This window comes from Mustela erminea, chromosome 18, assembly GCF_009829155.1.
Source record: "Mustela erminea isolate mMusErm1 chromosome 18, mMusErm1.Pri, whole genome shotgun sequence".
Classification (NCBI taxonomy): Eukaryota; Metazoa; Chordata; class Mammalia; order Carnivora; family Mustelidae; genus Mustela; species Mustela erminea.
The window spans coordinates 36,514,300-36,532,736 of record NC_045631.1 but is presented as its reverse complement, the minus strand read 5'-3'; the positions used below and the strand labels follow the sequence as shown (position 1 = coordinate 36,532,736).

The following is an 18,437-nucleotide window of genomic DNA, read 5'->3' as shown; positions in this document are numbered from 1 at the left end:
GGTCTTGGGACTGTGGGTGAAGACAGAATTATTAAGCTTTGAGGGCTGAAGGTAGCCTAGGATACCTGTGGGAGTTTGGGGGTCTCTGTGTGTCTTCAGAATTTGCTGGCAGCCGTGGAGTGCTGTGGAGATCTGGGGAGGTGGTGGGGACTCTGGGTGACATCTTACAGGGTTAAGTCTGGGGTTTTGAAAGAGGACATGGTTTTCAGGCCTCTGGTAAGATCTGAGTGTGTGAGGGAGTGTTATATAGGCCTGTAGGAAATAGGGAGATCATGGGTGTGTAACATCAGTGCTGGGAGGCGGGGGCGGGTTCTGTGGGAGGATGTCTTCTAGGCCATAGGATCTGAGAGGAACCCCTGTTCCTAGTGATGCTCAAGCTTCAGGGAATTCAGAAAATGTTCCTCATTTGATTCCCCCCCGCCCCATGGCAAGTGTTGGGGTTGTGGCAAAGCTGCTCAAACTCCTGAGAATGGAGCAGATGACAGGGCAGGGCTGAGGCCACAAGCCTCCCATGGGCCTGCCCTTGGCCACTTGACATAGCCCCAAATGTGGACATAGCTCATGGTCATGTCACATCCTAAGCCTGAGAAACTCAAAGCAAACCGCCCCGGCCTCGCCCCAGCCATACAACACACTCGAGCTTAGAAACAGGGGACCACGTGGCCAACCCTTTGGAACATACAATGTGCGGGCCCCTCATGTAATACACAGGACAGATGGGCGGGGAGGGGGGCGGTGCGGACAGCAAGACCTCAACCTAGAAAGAGCTCCAGTCAGACCAGCAGGAGCCATCACCACCCCACGTCGACCTTCCCACCCAGGTTGGTCAAGCCACTTCACATCTTGGAATTTCTTGGCTGGAGCCATGATCTGGATCTTTCTTCCCAGAAGTGTCCCAAAGTTGAGCTACCCAGAGAAGATGCCTTGAGAGGCATGGTCACCATCCCCAGGTTTCCAGATGCCCCCCAAAGGGGGTGGCAGGCTGGATGGTCACTCTCTGGCCCTGTGGGGTAGAACTAGGATTTTTGAGAGGAAGGAGTGGGAAGTCTGAATTTGGCTTGACATGAGAATTGGGTGAGAAAACTGTCCTCAAGGGAGTGGCTGCCTCAGGTACTGACTGCCAGTGGAGTTCTGGTAGTGATCAGTCACCTCAGGTGCTCTCAGGGACCCATTGGAGTGACCTTGATGAGCCTTGATGTTGGGACTTCATTCCTTCAGGCAAAACGGAATGTTAGAATCCCTTTGGGAGCCAGGCCACTGAGCACAAGTGCCTTATGCTTCTGTTTTCTCACACATACACACTCCAGCACCCAGAGCAAGCAAGGCAAGGCTGGTGTCAGAGACTGCCTGAGCCTTGGCCCTACTTCCTACCTGCTCTCTCTGCTCTCTGGGACTTCACCAAATCTTGTCCTTAGGACCCTGGCATCTATCTGGACTGCCACACCCATTCTATTAGAGCTGGTGAGTTGTGCTGACATAGAGCAGGGGCCTGGGGCTATTTACATTCTCTAGGACAGAAAGATCCTCTAGGACCCTGGGCACAAAACTGCTCTGACATTTCACCTCCCACCCACCCCCAGGTGACCTTGAATCCTTCAGGAACCTTAGGCAGGGTACCTTTTCAGAGTAGATGCTGCGTATCCCCATGAAGTTACACTTCTCAGGAAAGGAATCTGCGGTTCACCTTACTGTCTCATATCTAACCCAGCCTTCGAATTTTGTCAGAGGCCTCCTAAAAAGAGGCAATGCAATGGGGCTAAGGGAGGCTCTAGAAACCCCAGCCCTAACCAAGAGGAATAGATACAAAGCATGGGTGCTGATGGGGGAGATGGTGGCAAAGAGGGAGTTTGCTGAAAGCGGGAAATACAGGATCTCCATGAGAAGGATCTTCACAGTGAAGAAGTCACCGGTAGCAGGGGACCTGGGGCACCGACAGACGACCCTATCCCTTCCCCTGCCGCCCCCACCCACGAATCAAGAAACCAGGCAGCGAGGTTCTGGGGGCTGCTTTTATGGGGACGACCTGACAGAGGGCATGGTCCGTACAAAACCGGGAACAATACATACATATATATATTATATACAGAGACGCAATCCTGCGGGGGGGCGGGGGCAGGGGCAGTGCCGGCCCGAGACCGGAAGCGCCCCGCGGCCCCGCCCACCTGGCCCCGCCCCCTCCCTCTGCCTCGGCAGGGGAGGTGAAGCGCAGGGGCCCGGGTACTGAGACAGCCAGCTCTTTCAGGGGGTAGGGGCACGTCTGGGGGCGGGGGGCGGGGGGGGGGAGGGGGCCGAGAAATACTGATTGATGGCTTGGTCTATTTACAGGGGACGAGAAGCCCAAACGGATATGATGGGGGCTGTCTGTTTTTAAAAAATGAACAAAAATCCAGTCTGGGGCAAGGGCAGGAGGAAGAGGCAATATGAGATGGATCCTGAATGGGGAGGGGACCCGGTGGGGGGGTCTCACCTCCCTTGGTCCGAGCCCCAATTTGGGGTTAAAGTGGGGAAACGGAGCAGATTTCACTTAGAAAGCAGGCTGCCAGTGGGGCAGCCCTGGTCTCCAAAAAGATGAGTAGTAGTAAAATTTTGCCCTCCAGTCAAAACCTTGGAAATTGTGGGTGTGGGTGCAGTGAGGCTGAATTTGCGATGTTAGTACAAGGCCTCCAGGTGTGGCCCTGGGCAGGGCAGGGCCTAGCTCTCCAGTGGGAAATGTTCCCCTTGCCTATGACCAGGGGCTCTGTAGCCAGGCCCCCTAAGCTGACCTCTCCTCCCTAGCCTTCCCAGGCTTGGCCAGGAAACCTGGAGCCCAGGGAGGCCACAGAACAGTTCCAGGAGGAGGAGGAGAAGGTTATGGCTATTTGGCACCTGGGGATGGGGAGGCACAAGGAAAAATTGAGGGCTGCTGCCCCAAGAAAAGGGGAGCTGGGAACCAGGTGTCCTGGACTCTCCCCTTTTCCTGAAGGGTGCATGAGAAATCAGTGCAGGGCCAGGCCCAGCCTCCAGGCTCAAGGGTGGGCTCTATCCCTCCTGGGTGGGGGGACCAGGATCGGGGGAGGTGTGGAGGCAGCCCCTCCCAGCGGGAGGGTCAGAATGCAACAGAGACAGCACAATGATGGGGGACAGGGAAAGGGCCAAGAAGGTAGAATCTCAAGTCAAGAGGCCCAGGGGCCACCTAGAAGCCCCATGGGCAGGGAGCAGCCTCCAGGTGGTGAGATGCTGGGAGAGCCCCCAGCCCCATTCCAGTCCAGAGACAAAGGCTGGAGGTTGTAAAGTCTGGCAGTATGGTCTGCAGGTCCTTGTGTCCGTCCACCACCCAGGCCAACCCTCACATCCCTTGGCCTCTGTGCCTCAGCCCCATAGGGCAAGAAGGAGGCCGTCCTTCCAGCCACCTCTGTCTGCCCAGGCCCTCTGGTCCCTGAAGCTGGGGGAGGTGGGGTGGAGGGTGGGGAAGTCGGGGCACCTGTCCCCAGGCTGGTAGGGGGCGGGGTGAAGTATTGAGGACAGGGGAGGGAGGACAACAGGAGGGGATTAATTATTGTCCGGTCAAGGAATGATTCCCGTTAAGTAGAATTGGAATTCCTCAGTGTTTGCAGGTTTCCTTCCAGTTCTGAGATCTGGCAAACAAAAGGGAGAGGGGGTCAGGCCTGGATACCAGGCAGGGGCCCTGCCCCTTCTGACCCCCTAATGGGGACATGACCCTGAGCCAACAGCATGACTCCCTCTCTCCCCCCAGGATGCACAGAGAGGGGACTAAAGAGGGGGCTTCTCTGCTGCACCCTCCATAGGCCTCTGCCCTCGGGGCACCCTGAGCCTACCTTATCCAGGAGCTTGTCCATCTCCTCCTTCCTAGCCAGCTCTGACTCTTCCAGAACCCGCCGCTGTGCGGTCTCCTTTTTCAGGAACTCGATCTCCCTAGAGATTAGGAGGGGACAGACCATGGGTAACAGTGTAGAGTTCTGACTTCCATCCAAGGAGTCTCAGGATCCTCAGCCCTGTCCTCAGCCCCACCTGGGCAGCTCTGTCCCTCTTATTTAGGTCGGGAGGCCCCAGCTCTTCCCAAAGCCTCTGGGGCCTGACTGTGCTGGCTTCCCTGCTGTCGTTCCTGGCCCAGGTACCCCCACCACGGGGCTCTCTAACTTCTGTGCTCCTTGCCTCCCTAACTCAGCTGGAGGTGGGGACGGGCTGCCACTAATGGCCTCTCAGTCCTCCCTGGGCCAGGACCCCCCACTCCCAGCCCCCTGACCACGTACTTCTGCTGGTAGTCCTTGATGAGGCGCTTGGCCTTGCTGTACTTGCGCTCCAGGGCCTGGTACTGGGCCTGGGTCTCCCGCAGGTGCTCGTCCACAGCTTGGCACAGGCTCTGGGCCTCGCCCCAGTAGCCCTCCAGCTTTTCCATGCGCTCCTTGTTCTCCTCCACGCTCTGCTCCAGCTGGGCCTTTTCCACCCGCCACCGCCCCTTCTCCTGCTCTAGGCTCTGCAGCTGAGGGAGGAAGGAGGGGCTATGGACTGGTGGCGGCCACAGGGAGCTGAGGAGCGCCCCCATCTGGATGACTCCCACTGATGGGGAGCCCACTCCCCCCTCCAACAGCTAATTCTCCTTGGCTGAGCCTGAGAACTAAAAGCTGGAGAGGAAAGAAGTGGGGCCTCAGCCGCAGAGCCCCTAGCCAGGACCCCCACACTGTAGCACGCTCCTGTCAGGCAAGAGGCCCAGATTAGTCACTGACTCTGTGACCTGGGGCAAGGCAACTTCTGTCTTAAGCCTCAGTCTTCCCATCTGTGAAATGGGACCTGTCCCTGCCTTGCCAAGCTCACAGGACTCCAGGAAGACGGTACATGTGAAAGAGCAGGCCAGAGGAGGGTCACCATTGCCCTCTGTCCCCTCTGCCTCTCTGGCTCTGCTGACCAGTCCCTGTCTCTGGGGCTTCCTTCACAATCCTGGCTCCTTTCCCACCTCGTCTCCCAGCTCCTCACAGGCACCATGCCCCAAACCCAACCCCACCTGCACAAACCTAGTCCTCCTTTCCATGATCTCACTGCCACACTGGCACTCAGCTTGTCCCTCCAACCTCACAGGCTGCAAATGCCACTTGCTGTCTGTACCCCAGACACATGGGCCTTCCCACAGACCCTCAGAACTGCCCGGTTCCCTCTGGCCACAGGGCCTTTGCCCATACCATTCCCTCTACCTGTAATGTCCCCACTGTCCTTCCTTCCCACACCATGCTCATTAGTTTCCACCAGCTCAGCCCTCTGCTCTCCCTGTTCAGTGCATCACATCCCCACAGAAGTCTCCTGTGATGCCCTCCAGCACCATCCCCTTCCGCACATAGCCCCTTGGCTGGATCAGCCCCTCCTCCCCTGCTGTAGGAGCTCAGCAGCTCTGCACTCTCCTGCAGAACCCCATGTCCAATGATAAGGGTCCCGACAGCCGACAGCCGCATGTGCACTAAGCTACACAAGGGCAGGGATCAAATTGGCTTCTGCGCCCTGCAGGGATAGGAGTGTTGAGTGGCACTTGGCAGGCAGTGTCTACAAGTCAAAAAGGAGGAATAGGCCTTTGACCGCCCCCCCACCCCCTTCCCACTCTGCAACCACCCAGGAGTGTGGCCTATCATCTCAACTTCAGAAACCAGCTCCAACCCGCCTTTCCTCTCCATACCCCCTGTCTGCCCTCCAGGCAACCCCAGCCACCATTCCCCCCAGGACACCGCCAGGGCCTCTGAGTGGAAGACCAAAGCCAGAGTCCTTTGTGGGGAGTCCCGACCCTGCCAGCCACAGCCCCCACCTGATCCCCACAGGAATGGCTGCCACAGCCAGCGGGCCTCCTCCAGACTCAGCCTCTCCCCCACCAGGGGCAGGGTGCCCTTCCTCAGCCTCAGTCACTAAACCCTGCTTGGCTGCTCCCACCAAGGCTCAGCTGTGACCTTGCCTGTCTCCATGTGGTGGGTGGGCCATGGCCGCACAGTCCCCACGAGCTGTCTGTCCCTGCTACACCGGAAGCCCTGGGGCAGTTGGGACGCCTCGTGTCCAGGCTCAGCAGGGGCCCAATGCAGAGTGTAACAGAAAGTGTGCAGATCAGCATGCCGGCGAGCCCCCAACATGCTTCCAGTGTCAGTGCGTGGCACATACACATGTTTGTGTGTGTCAGGAGCGTCCCCATCTGGGAGGGTCAGCACCGGCCCCTCCACGAGAATGCACAAGGCCTGTGACACTCTTCCAGAGAGACGGCTATGCCCATGTGTCTCACAGCCGATGGAAGAAGGGGTCTACGTCTCTACGTGTCCAGGCTGCTGCTCCCGGGTATCGTGTCATGCGAGGCCTGGGTCCGCTGTCTCCATGTGACACGGAGCAGGTATCTCCAGACATCTTGGCGAGGAGGCCTGGGGTCCAGGCTGGCATGGGTCGGTGTATCTGGGTAGTTTACACTGATTGCTGGGCCTGCTTGTAGAGGACGGGTGTAGGACAGCCAGAGTGGGAGGACATCTATGGTGACCTGGTGTCCCTTGGTCTAACAGGTGATAGCTTGACTTCTTATTCAGCACCTTTTACAAACCAAGTGCTATGCCAAGGATTTCATATGTGTTATCTCACTGAATTCCCACAATGGAACGCACTGTTACCATCCCATTCTATGGGGCAGGAGACAGGCCCAGAGCAGCAAGCGGATGGTGGCACAGGGGTCCAGAGCTCAAGCTTTTAACACTAGGCTCCCCTGCCTTAGAGGAGCTTGTTCTGTGTCTCTGTGGATGACTGACAGTGCCAGTGTCTGCAGGGGTGAGGCTGGGGGGGGGGCTATCCCCCCAGCCCTCACTCCCCCTCATTCTTACCTTCCTTTTCAGCTGCTGGATCTCTGCCTCAGTCACGGCATGCTTGATCTGGAGCTATGGGGGCAGAGAGGCAGGCACTTGGCTCTGGCTGGGTCAAGGCCTGCCTCTGCCCTCCGCCACCCCAGGGACCCCCTCTTCCCACCTCCTTGAACTTGTGCACCAGCTTCTCGGGCTCCATGTCCACAGGGGACAAGGCATCTTCGTTTTCCGCCAGCTCAAACACTTCAATGGCCATCTCACCACCCGGGAACGTGGGACTCAGCTCCTCATCTTCATCGGTAGCATATTCTCCTGTCTGCGAAGGGAGTGTGGAGGCTGTGTGCCCTGCCCACCTCAGCCTCCCTGAGCCCTGACGAGCAGGGCTTAGACTGGCCACAGTCCGTCCGCGTCAGACTGGGAGCTACTCAGGGCTGTGGGTCACACCTCCCCCATCAGGCTGGGGCCACACCGGTAGTGTGGTCTGTCTTACCCCAACAGCCCAGGGAGTCCCCTGAAGGCACAAGGTAGTTCCCCCATGAGACTGGGACCCGTGAAGAAAGAGCCTGTGCTTTTCCCCCCTCATGCTGTGGGTCCTCTGAGGTCGGGAGCTGCCTCCTTCAGATTAGTTCCCCCGAGGGTAGAGGCCATGCCTTCCCCTCAGAGCAGGAACTCTGAGAGAACCGCGTCTTTTTGTAGGAGCAGGAAGGCTCTCTGAAGACAGAGTATGACTCGCCCGTCAGACTAAGGACTCTTTGAAGTAAGGGTCTGCATCTCCTCCCTCAGTCTGGGGACTCCCCCAGGATAGGGCAGGGTGTCCTGGCCTCCTTCAGGAGGCTTGGGAAAGCGGCAGAGGCAGGATGGGTGTAATGTTCCGTCCAGCCACCAGGGGGCGATGATAATGCCAGCCTTGACGGGAGTCCCTACCTCCTCGTCGTCCTCCCCGTACTGGGCGTATCTCTGCTCCATCATCTCCCGCTGCCATCGCTCCTGTTCCAGGGTCTGTTGAATTAGCTGGGCCACCTCGCTCTGCTCGCCTGGACGCTCCCGGCCAATCATAAACCTGCAGGGGCACGAGCGTCAACCCCCTGCCTCTGTCTTCCGCTGGTGACACCATCCTCCCTGCTGGTGTTCTCCTCTCCACACCCAGACCCTCCCAAGGGAGGGGAAATGAGAGGGCTGAGTCCAGAGGCCCGAGAGTATTAATAATGAATGGGGAGCTGGGGGCCCTTCTTGGGTTTCCTTCCCTGGACAGCCAGAGGCCCACTAACCCTCACTGCCAGGTTTGGGGGAGGGGTGGTGTCAGTCAAACCCCCTGCTGGGCTGCAGGGGAGAGGCACTCAGGGACTGCCAGGGCTGCTCAGGGGCTGCCAGGGCCGAGGGCTCTCCCTCCACCACAGGGTAGAAAACAAGGCAGGGAGATGGGGCAGCTGACCCATCCCAGCAGCCTGCTTCCCCATGCCCCTGCCCTGGGGCTGTGGCGGGGTGTCCTGTGGGAGCTCCAAACCTCCAGGCTTCAGGAAGGGGCGGGAAGATGGTGAGTGGAGATTAGGATGGAGAGGAAATAGTGGAACTTCCAGGCATTAGCCCCTCCTCTCCGCGGCCACCCACATCCTGTTTCTCTCTACCACCCTTTCCTGGGGGCAATGCCCCTTTTGGAGAGGGCTGGGAGTGGTCCCTGAGTGTTATGCCAGAGAGCGACCCAAGGAGCCTCAAACCCAGTTCCCTCGGTTGACAGGCCCCAGGGAGGCAAGTCCTCCCAGGATTACACAGCTGGTGAGGAGGGAAGGATGAAGTGCCTGGTGGGGGGACCCCAATTTGGTTGGCATTCTCCCAGTACATTTCGGTTCTCCAGTGAGTGGGTCACGGGCAGGCAGGGGAAGGAGGCCAATCTGGAGGCACAGCAGACCACGGGCCTTGAAGCCCAAGTGCCGGTGGCCAGCAGCACTCAGGGGCTTGGGAGAGGATGGCGGGCGTGGGCCGGGGCTGTGGGCACCGCCGTTCCTTCAGGCAGGAAGGCCGTGGAAGCTCCTCTGTGAGGTGGACAACCTAGAACCCTGTCTGGGTGTGGGCAGGCGGGCAGGGAGGCGGGATGAGGGCCAGGCCTCCAGTCTGCTCCCACTCCCCACCCAGCCGGGCTCTCCCGGCCCTTACCGCACGCGACCCTTGGTATTCCGGAGCACGGAGGCTGCGAAGCTCTGGGTCACTCCAACCAGACTCGTGCCGTCCACCTCCACCAGGAGATCATTCACTTGGATCCTGGGAGAGGCCACACTGGTTAGGGGGGGCTGCCACAGGAACGGGAGCGGAGGGAGCAGTGGTCTCCCTCTGTCAGAAAGCCAAGGCTCAGTCCCCACTGGGTCCTGGTACTTTATCTAACTGGCGCAAAGTGCAGGGGCCAGAGGGTCAGGGATCAGCCAGACCCGCCACCGGGCAGTGAGACCTGGGCAAGCAAATCCAACACAGGTGGGCGGGACTAAGCACACTTCCTGTGATAATCACACCCTTGTCCCCTCCACCATCACACCCAACAGAGCAGTGTGACACCCACAGAATTCATGGCCACCACGCACGTCCAAAGCACAGGTGACACACAGTCCTCTTACGGGTCTGCAGATTTTCTCCCAGATGCCTGAGAGCCCCATGGCACACTCTTGTGCTCGCCGCACCCCGAGACAGCCCCCACCACGTGCTTGGTGTAGCAGCAGAAGCCCTGGTTCTCCACCCCAGAAGGAAAGAGGTGGGGGGCGGCAGGACCCCTGGCTATCTCCTTCCTCCACTACCACCCCCTGAACTCCAGACCTTCTCTCAGGGCTCCTCTGCAGAAGCGGAGGAAACGGCCTATTGTGAGCGGCTCTCCCCATCGCGCCCCGCACGCAGGCCCTCTCTCCCATGTGCACACACTCCCCACGCAGCCAACAGCCAACAGGTGACCACAGGAACGGCTCTGGGAGTCCAAACTTGGGGGAGGGGGTAAGTGAAAGAGCACTGGCTGTCACCATCCTTCTGTCCACCCCTCATGCCACCTGGACCACAGCAGGCAGAAGCTCTAGCAACACGACCCCAAAGTCACCCAGCCCCACAGGGACACCCAATTGTCTTTGTCATACGGAGGGGGTCTGGGTTTGAAAGTGCCCCCACAAGGCACCTCTGATACCAACTGCCAATTTATACCAACCCTGGGGATGCCCCAAAGCCCTTCCCCCTTCCCCCCTTGACACATACGCAGTGGAGTGGCCCACGGAGGGGTCACTGGGCTATCCAGGGCTCCAGGAGGCCCTCCCGGAACCTTCTGGCCCCTCCAGCCTCAGAGGCCAAACACAGACCTGCGTGCTCAAATATGTGCACACACAAGGAGCAGCCTCCCCTGTGGGCAGGCCACACATGGACCCCCCTTTGCTCTCGAGGCTCCGGCCATGCCTGCCTGTTCTCAGTCCCCTTCCTGGAACCTTTCACACATTCTACTCCCTCAACCTAACTGCGTCCTGCTCATCCTCAGGCCTTAGGGCCAACGTCACTTCCTCCAGGAAGCCTTCCCTGCTATCCAGAGAGAGCAAGTCCTTCTTTTTATGCATTCACGTCCCCTCCGCCACCAAACTTTTCCCACATTTTCTGTGTGTCCACTTGGATGTGTGTCTGCCTCACCACAGCACATACTTCCTGAGGGCCAGGGAAGTCTTCACTGACTCCCTCAGGCCTGCCTCCAGCCCCACCCCAGAGCCAGCGACTCAGTATTTGCTGAGTGAAAATAAAATTTAAAAAAGAAAAAAGTTCAGATGTATCCACCAGGAAGCCACACCGGGGCCATGCTCTCCCTCCCACACAAGCCCCAAACCAGAGCATACGACGCCTCTGCACAGCCCCCTCCCCACCCTCCAAAGAATTTTAAGCGCCACGAGGGCAGGGGTCCCACTGGGTTTGTTGGCTGCCTCAACCCCTGGACCCGCAGGGGACTCTGGAAGGCTCCACCCACACCAGAGCCCCAAAGAGATAGGGGACCCACCCAGCTCTATGGGCAGCCTGCAGCAGACAGGAGTGGGGGAGGGGGTACCTGCCATCCCGGTGGGCCGCACCGCCCTCGGTCACCGTCTTCACGAAGATGCCCAGCTTCTCCAGGCCCATGTCCGCCCCGGCCCCCATGCCAATGATGCTGATGCCCAGGCCCTCGGAGTCTGTGGAGCAGAAAGTCAGGACAGATGGGTGTTGGGGGGGTGAGGGTGAGGTTAGGCGTCCCAGCCAGGGCTTGCAGGGGACAGAGTGAGAGGCCCCCCCATCCCGCGCCTCACCCCAGGGCACGGCCCGACCTCAAGCAGCGGTCCCCACACTTAGGGGAGGTCAACAACTGGGGAGGGACACCGTCCTGTCCACCCCATCTTTGCCAAACCAACTGGGAAGCTCCTGGTTCGCCCCCTGCCCTTTGCCCCTTGCAAGAACACATGAGCAGCAGGGGGTGTGGCGAGTGGCCCTGGGGCGGAGTGGGGGGGCAGTGGCAGGGTGCCAGAGATAACTGTATACACAGATGAGGGGCAGAGAGGGGTGGAATGGCACAGGGGTAGCCACAATGGGGTTCTTCTCTATGCAGACTCATCCGTGGAGTCTCCATGACCCAAGACCTCCTGCTCTTTTCTCCAGAGCTGTCCCCTCCTGTCTCATGGGCTCTGACATCCAAACTCTTATCTTCCCCCACCAACAGGCTCTTCCTGCCGGCCACTCCCTCCTGGGGCCTCCGAGTCACCTGGATTCCTCCCTCCCCCTCACTGTCTCGGCCAGAGCCCAAAAACCACCAGCTCCTGCAGATTCTACCTGCCAAGGATCTCTCGAGCACACCCAGTCCCCACACAGCCAGCAACTCGTCCACACCACCGTGGGCTCTCTCCACTTGGGACCCTTCTCCCCATAGCACAACCTGACGTGGTCTTTCTCAAATCCCTTGCCGACACCTTGCTACAGTTTCCCGTCCATGTGAGAGAACAGACAGTGTCCTCCACGTGGTCTGTGAGACCCTGCGTGTCCTTCTTGCCCCAGTGATCAACATCTCACCAAGCCCCTTCTCTCTTTCCCGCACACTCTCCTCAATTCCCATCTTTAGAGCTCAACGCAAGCATAACTTGCTTGGGGACCCCAGTGACCCGAGTCCATGTGCTATCGTAGTGCCTCTCCCGCCCCTGCCTAGCACCTACTGCGGTGTATAAGGACATACTGAGCCGTGACCGCTGCTCCCTCACTGCATGGCCCTGGGGACCTGGCACTCGCAGGAGCGCAGGGTGCGGCGGGGGGTCAGGTGGGGAGCTGGCAGCAGCTGCGTGGCTGGTGGCGCTGACAGGGGCCCAGGGCAGGGCTGGCACCAGAGAGGAGACCCCTGCGCCTCCCCCTGCCTCTCACCCTTCTCCAGCTCCACGGGGAACAGCTCCAGCCTCTCTACCCGCTTCTCCAGCTCATACTCAGCCGAGGCGGCCATGGGGTCCACGTCCTCGTTGCGCCGGTCGTAGTCCTCGTTGGAGTAGGTGCTGAACACCTGCAGGGGGGCCGCTCATCAGAGGCAGGGGCAGAGCTGGGGTCCAGGGGCCGCCACAGCAGGTGCCTGGCACTCCTCGGCATTCCTGTCCTGCTGCAGGCCTCCCCCTGCCCCGACGTGACCCCAGCTCTGATGGCAGGCCCTTCTGGTGCTCCAGCCCATGGGGCAATGGAGAAAGGGACACATTAGCCACATCCACACCATTATCCTCTCCCACAGCCGCAACTGGTGTGAGCGCGGCTGCTGTAGAAAGAAAGCAAGGGCAATCCTCGAGAAACGAGCCGACTCAGGAGGCCAGATCCCCAGGTCTGAGGCAGACCAAGAGACGGGGGCAGAAGGAAACATGGGGACCCAGAGAGCCAGACAGAGGCAGACACAGCCGGTTGGAGAGTGGAAAGAACAGGCTGAGCAGGAGCAGGGGGCAGAGGAGGAGGGGAGTAAGAAGGGAGAAGATCCTGGAGGAGGCCAGATGGGGAGAGGAGGGGAGGGGGTGTGAGACGCGGGGACAGCGGAGGGAGGAGGAGAGAGAGAAACAGAGGAAGATGGAGGGGCACCCAGGACCCACCTGACCTGAACCTCTAAAGTTGAGGCTGGGGTGGGGGAGGGAAGCAGGAATGGTCACCTCCACCCCCCCCAAGAAAGGGGCAGCCCTCCCCTTGGGGTGCAGGACATGAATGGGGCAGAACGCCAGACCCACATGACCTTGCCTACAGGGCCAGACCTCAGTTTCCCTCCAGAGAAGCAGCTCCAAGGTGTGCCCCCTATCCCCAGTGCCCAGAGGCCCAGGACCCAGGTGAAAGGAAGGAGCTGGGGGAGCAGGCAGCCTTTCTGACTTTGTCCCCAGTGAACTCAGCCTGCCTGGGTGCCCCAAGGCCAGCCCTACCTTGTTGTCCCCTGTGCCCCTCTGCTGTCTCCTTCCTGGGTCTCTAAGCGAGATAAGGAATTCCAACCCTCCTCCAGAACAGAGAGATTAGGGCAAGGGCTCTCGGGGAGTGCCTAATTCTGGGTCCAGACGGGATACCCCCGGTGGGAGGTTAATGAGTGCCATTTGGGGTACCATGACATGTTCATGCTTCGCTGCCTGCAGCGACAGGTTGGCACCACTTGGAGCCAAGCGGGGGCGAGGAAGGGGGGTGGGCAGCTCTGTCAAACAGCCAGGCCTGAGGCCTGAGCAGCTGGAGTGGAGCACCGTGTCCCCAAGGCCCCTGCCGGGGCTCCCTGTCCTCCAGGAGCAGGTCCATGGGCACCGTCGCAGGCAGCAGACTTGTGTTCCAGCCTTTGTCTGGGCTCACCCGGTCCCCCAGTCCCCCTCAACCAAGCCTCACTCGCCGGTGGGCTTTCACGAGATGAGAAGTGCGGCTGGGAGGGGCCTGTGTGGTCACTTCACTCACTGCCCTCGATTTCAAGACAGCAGAGAAATCCAAGCTCAGGCCCTTAGAGCTCCTCGTCTGCTGGGCAGGGGTCGGACTGCCCTCCTGACATCTGGGGCATCTGGCCTCTACACCCCATGGCTGGAGGGGCCACCCAGTCTGCACACAGTAGAAGATGCCAGGTCTGCTGCCAAGGTCACCTGGCTCAGCCAGTGGTGGGGCAGGGTGAGACTGCACCCAGCTGAGCCCTGGTGGCTGGGTCACCTGTGACTCCGTTCCCCTTGCACTCAGGTCCTGGGCCTGGCAAACCAGCTTTGGCCCGCTTTTGCATCTGGTGGTCTGGGTCAACCAAACCCCTCCCCAATGCGTGTGCATGAGCCAGAGGACACACTGTGACCTCCAAAATGCCCTCCCAGCCTGCCCTGTGCTTTGCCCGCCCCTCTCTTCTCAGCTGATCAAACCCTGCCCCCTGCAGGACTCTGGCTCTGAGGCCCCAGACCGCCCCTCACGTTGCCCACCATGATGTGCCAGCCTATCAGTGGCTTGGGCCCAGTCCCCTGCCGCAAGTGACAACATGGAATTGGGATCTCTATCCTCGGCAGAAGACGCCATAAAGGCAACAACTGGGTCATCCGCAGGGCACCAGACCCAGGAATCAGCATCAATGCAGGGTGGGGGCTGGAAGGGAGAAAAACGGGGACCCACTGTCCAGGGTGGAGAGAAGGAAATCCCCAGCAAAGTCAAAAGTCAGACACACCAAGGAGGCACCACAGACCACTGGCTCCCACACTCCTGTGAGTAGCAGTCACCAGGGAGTTGGGGAGCACTGCTCCGAATCATGTGCTATTTTTACCCAAAAATCAGGGTAAGGTGTCAAATATAGACAGTCAGAGGCCCAGGACTGAAAGACCAAACTCCATCTCTGATCAGGCTGCTCAGAGAACTGGTCATGGTGGTGCTGGTTGGGATTGGGGATGGGGGGTCCTGATTCCTTCAGTGGTCCCCACCTCCTCCTCAGGTCCCAAGAAACACCCTCATCCTCAATTCCATCCAGGGTTCCTTAGCTGTCAGGACAGGGAGGGCAGAGAAAGGACTTGTAAGGTCGCAGCCCCAGAAGGGGGAGTGCTGGCCTAGCGGGAGTAGCACCTTTTCAGGCATCTGCTGGGACGGGGGCGGGGAGCCGGGCAGCCGCTGATGTTCTAGGAGGGCTGGGAGGAATCGTGGGCAGCCTCGGTGTCCAGAAGCAGTTATGGAAACTTTGAGCAAACAGACAAGGGCTTGGCTGGGGAGGGATAAAGGCAAGGTCCAGGCCTAGGAGAGTCTAGGGCCTGGACAACCCCATGCAGCCAAGCTGGTGCTGGGCAGTCTGGGGCACTGAGAAAGGGCTATCTAGGCTAGATGTGCCAGCCAAGACTGGAGGATGGTGGGAAACAGGGGTGACCTAGGGCTCTTAATTCTTCCTAGGGATGCCCCCCCCCATCGGCACTGTTGTGAGGATCTCGGGGCACTGGCACGAGCCACAGACCAACTGCTAAGACTGCTGGTGGGGTTGGGGGCACTGAGACCCCCAAAGGGAGCAGCTCCCATTCATCTTTCAGGGCGCCCAGAGAATGTGGCATGAGCACTTGGAGTTCGCCAAGGCCATGGAGGTCTGCCCTACCCAGCAGCCAAGAGCAAAGGCATGTGGGCTGCTGCCAGGCATCCTGGGGGTTTTCCCAGCCCCACCCCTCTCTCTGGTGCCCTGCCCCTGCCCGAGTCCCAGCCCCTTCATGAGCCAGGCCAGGGGCCTGCTGCCTGCTGAACCCAACACCTCCACCTCCCCAGCTGGCCCCGCACAGACCCCAGGGAACAGAGCCCCAGTGCCAGGCCTTTCCCCCACCCCCAGTCACATGGCCCCAGCTCAGCTCACCCTCAAAGATCTGCTTCCCTCTTTCACTTCTGCAAACTTGGGGTGGGGGCTATAGACAGGACGGAGGAGGGTTGCGGTCCCCTACACCTTCGTTTTAGGAAGTTCTTGGCTCCTCCCTCCTCTATAGGGGAAACGCAGGGAGTGTTCCTAAGCTCCCCCACCTCTCCCCACCAGTGGAGTAAGGATCAATGTGGGGAGGGTCTCCTGAGGACACACACACACACACCCCTTCCCACCACCCAAGCCCCTGCCTCCGCAGGAAGAGCGCCTGGGAGAGGAAGGGGAAGGTGTCCGGGGATGTGGGTGCCACAGAGCCAGGGCGAGGCATCCGACAGAGGAACCTGAGGACAGGTCAGGGCAGGCCGCCCTCCTCTCGGGCCTGAAAAGCGTCCCCCTCTGACAAACAGCTGGAACTCCCCCACGCCCCCTCGGGGTGGTAACTTCTGGGAAGGGGGCTGGGTGGCAGGGGCTGACTCAGCCTGCCAAACCCGGCTGGTGAGGCGGGGGCGACGACGTGCACGTGGCAGGGGCGGCGCGGGGGCGGGGAGGGGGGCTCACTTACTTGGATGGGCGCCGTGCTGAAATGGATCTTCCGGCTCGGGGCCGGGTCCTCTTCTTCCGAGAGCCCCGGGATCTCCACGCACCCCGACTCGGGCTCATAGGGGGGCTCCCCATCCTCCTCGTCTTCTTCGTCGTCCTCCTCCAGGGCACTGCCCCCAGAGTCCTCCCCCAGCCCACTGTAGGCGCTCACGTCCACCAAGTCCGCCTCTGAAAAGTCCTCCTTCTTGGACTCATCCGCCTCCTCGGGGGCCACGTCCGGGGCCCGGCCGTTGCCCACCCCTCTCTCAGGCGCCGCCACGGTCGCCGTGGCCTCCTCGGGGGCCGCCTGGGCCTTCTGCTCCTCGCGCGCGGGGCTGGCAGTGGTTGCCAAGGCGCTGCCATTCTCCAGGGCCGCGTGGACCGTCACCTCCGCCTGAATCACCTCCCCGGGCGCCGCCTCGGCCTCCGACTCCCCGCTCTCCTCCACCTCCACGGGCTTAATCTTGCGCACCTCCCGGGGCTTGGGGGGCGGCCGGGCAGGGGCCACTCGGTGCTGCGGAGGCTGCTGCCCTGCGGGGCCGCGTTCCTTCTCGGCCGGCGCATCCCCCGACGGCGCGGGCGGCGGCGGCGGCGGTGGCGGCGGCTGGAACACCCGGGACCGCTTACTGACCAGCTTCGAGTTGACCTGGGGAGCCCCGGCGGCCGCGGCCCTGGGGAGCCCGGGCCCACGGTGGAGGCCGGTCCTCGAGTCGGCCTTCTCAAAGACTGCGCTGAGCTGGCTGACCGTCGGCGACACGGCGTCGGCGTCCAGCTTGTCCAGCGCCTCGGTGCTGCCGTTGAAGCGCACCACGACGTCCAGCTTCCGGTCCTGCAGGCCGGCGCGCTCCTGCCTCAGCAGCCGCCGCGCCGCGGCCTCCTTGTCGCTGCCGGCGGTCGCTGGGACGCTCCGTTCGAACAGCTTCCGCGTCTCCTGCAGCCGGGACGGCGGGTGCGGCGGCGGCGCGGGCTGCGCCGAGGGCGCGGGCTTGGAGTCGAAGCGGCTCACGCGCTCCGACACGCTGGTGCCCAGCTTGAGCAGGGCGCTGTGGTCCACGTTCTCGTTCAGGCTGCTGGCCCGCGGCAGCGACAGGCGCACGCCGCGCTCGGGCGCCCGCAGGGCCTCCGTGGGGCCCGCGCCGCCGCCCGCCTCGCCCGGCGGCCCCGCCGTCGTGCCCATCTGCAGGAACATACTTTTGATGCGGTGGACGTTGGAGCCATATTTCTTGTGGTGGGCCGCCTTGGGCGCCTCGTCGGGCCCGGGCGCTTCGGGCGGCTTCAGTGCCTGGATGCCCGCCTCGTAGGCGCTGCGGTGCGGGGAGGCGCTCCGGAGGGGACCCCCGGGCCCCCGCGGCTCCGTCTTCATCATGGTGGGGGGAGACGGGGGCGCATCCCCTCGCTTCCCGCTCCCCCCCTCCAACAGGCGGCTGGCCAAGTCGGGACCACCGCCCCCTCCCCCCCGAAAAGAAACCCCGGAAGGCCTTTTTTAGGCTCCCCCCAAACCAAAACCAAGCTGCCAAAAACAGTTAACCCCGCTTAAAAAAAAAAAAAAAAAAAAAAAAAGGAAAAAGAAAAATCTCCGAGCGCCCTGTGTGGGTCGCCTCCCCCAATCCAGCTGCCACAGACAGACAGCCCCTCTTTCAGAGCCCGAGCGGCCTGCTACGGTCGCCCCCACCCAAATTAGAGAAGCGGCGGCCGGGGCCGGTGGGACCGCGCGCCCTGCCCGTGAAGCAGCGGCGGAGGCGCCGGCTCACATCGTCCGAGGCGGTGTCAGCGGGGCTGGCAGCCCGGGCGTCCCCCACCCCGGCCGGGGTCCTCGGCTCTCGGGGGGCCCGGCACCCCGGCGCCCATGGCTGCTCGGCCGGCCCGGGCCGCTCTGCCGCCGCGCCACCCTCCCTCCCTCCCTCCCCCCCGCGCCCCGAGCCTCGGTCTTTCTCTGGCTCTGCCGGAGCGGCGGCTGCCCGACACCGAGCGGCTGCCCTTCTCGCCGCCGCCGCTGGGGGACTGGCACCTCTGGGTCCTAAAGGGATCGGATTTCCGGGGCCGGAGTCTGTGAGCCCTCCCCTTCCCCTCCTCCCGAATGGATCACCTCCGCTGCCCGTCCCTCTCCGACTGCCGTCCCTCTCCGACTGCCTGACGCTTGCCCCCCCACCCCCGGTCCTGGACTGTCCTCTTCAGCCCTTCCATCCCATCCTCTGACTGCGGCTCATCACAACCCACAAAAGCACAGCCCCACCAAATATTGGGGGAGGCAACCCAGCCCC

At 61.3% G+C, this 18,437-nt stretch overlaps 1 protein-coding gene across 2 annotated transcripts; it reads right to left on the bottom strand.

Annotated features, from left to right (window-relative positions):
- Positions 1-1,994: 1,994 nt before the first annotated feature.
- On the bottom strand, positions 1,995-18,184 carry PPP1R9B (protein phosphatase 1 regulatory subunit 9B). 2 transcript variants are annotated; one of them, XM_032319632.1, is made up of 10 exons: positions 16,160-18,183; positions 12,186-12,318; positions 10,855-10,975; positions 8,958-9,062; positions 7,731-7,866; positions 6,970-7,122; positions 6,828-6,881; positions 4,251-4,480; positions 3,816-3,912; positions 1,995-3,614 (listed from the first exon to the last, which is right to left on the bottom strand). In XM_032319632.1, the coding sequence occupies exons 1-10, from the start codon at positions 17,540-17,542 to the stop codon at positions 3,561-3,563; spliced, it is 2,466 nt and encodes an 821-aa protein (XP_032175523.1). In that variant the 5' UTR covers positions 17,543-18,183; the 3' UTR covers positions 1,995-3,560. The 2 variants fall into 2 exon arrangements, with proteins under 2 accessions (XP_032175523.1, XP_032175524.1); XM_032319633.1 differs by lacking the exons at positions 1,995-3,614; positions 3,816-3,912; positions 4,251-4,480 and adding an exon at positions 4,487-5,529 and having other exon boundaries at positions 16,160-18,184.
- Between the last annotated feature and the right edge of the window lie 253 nt (positions 18,185-18,437).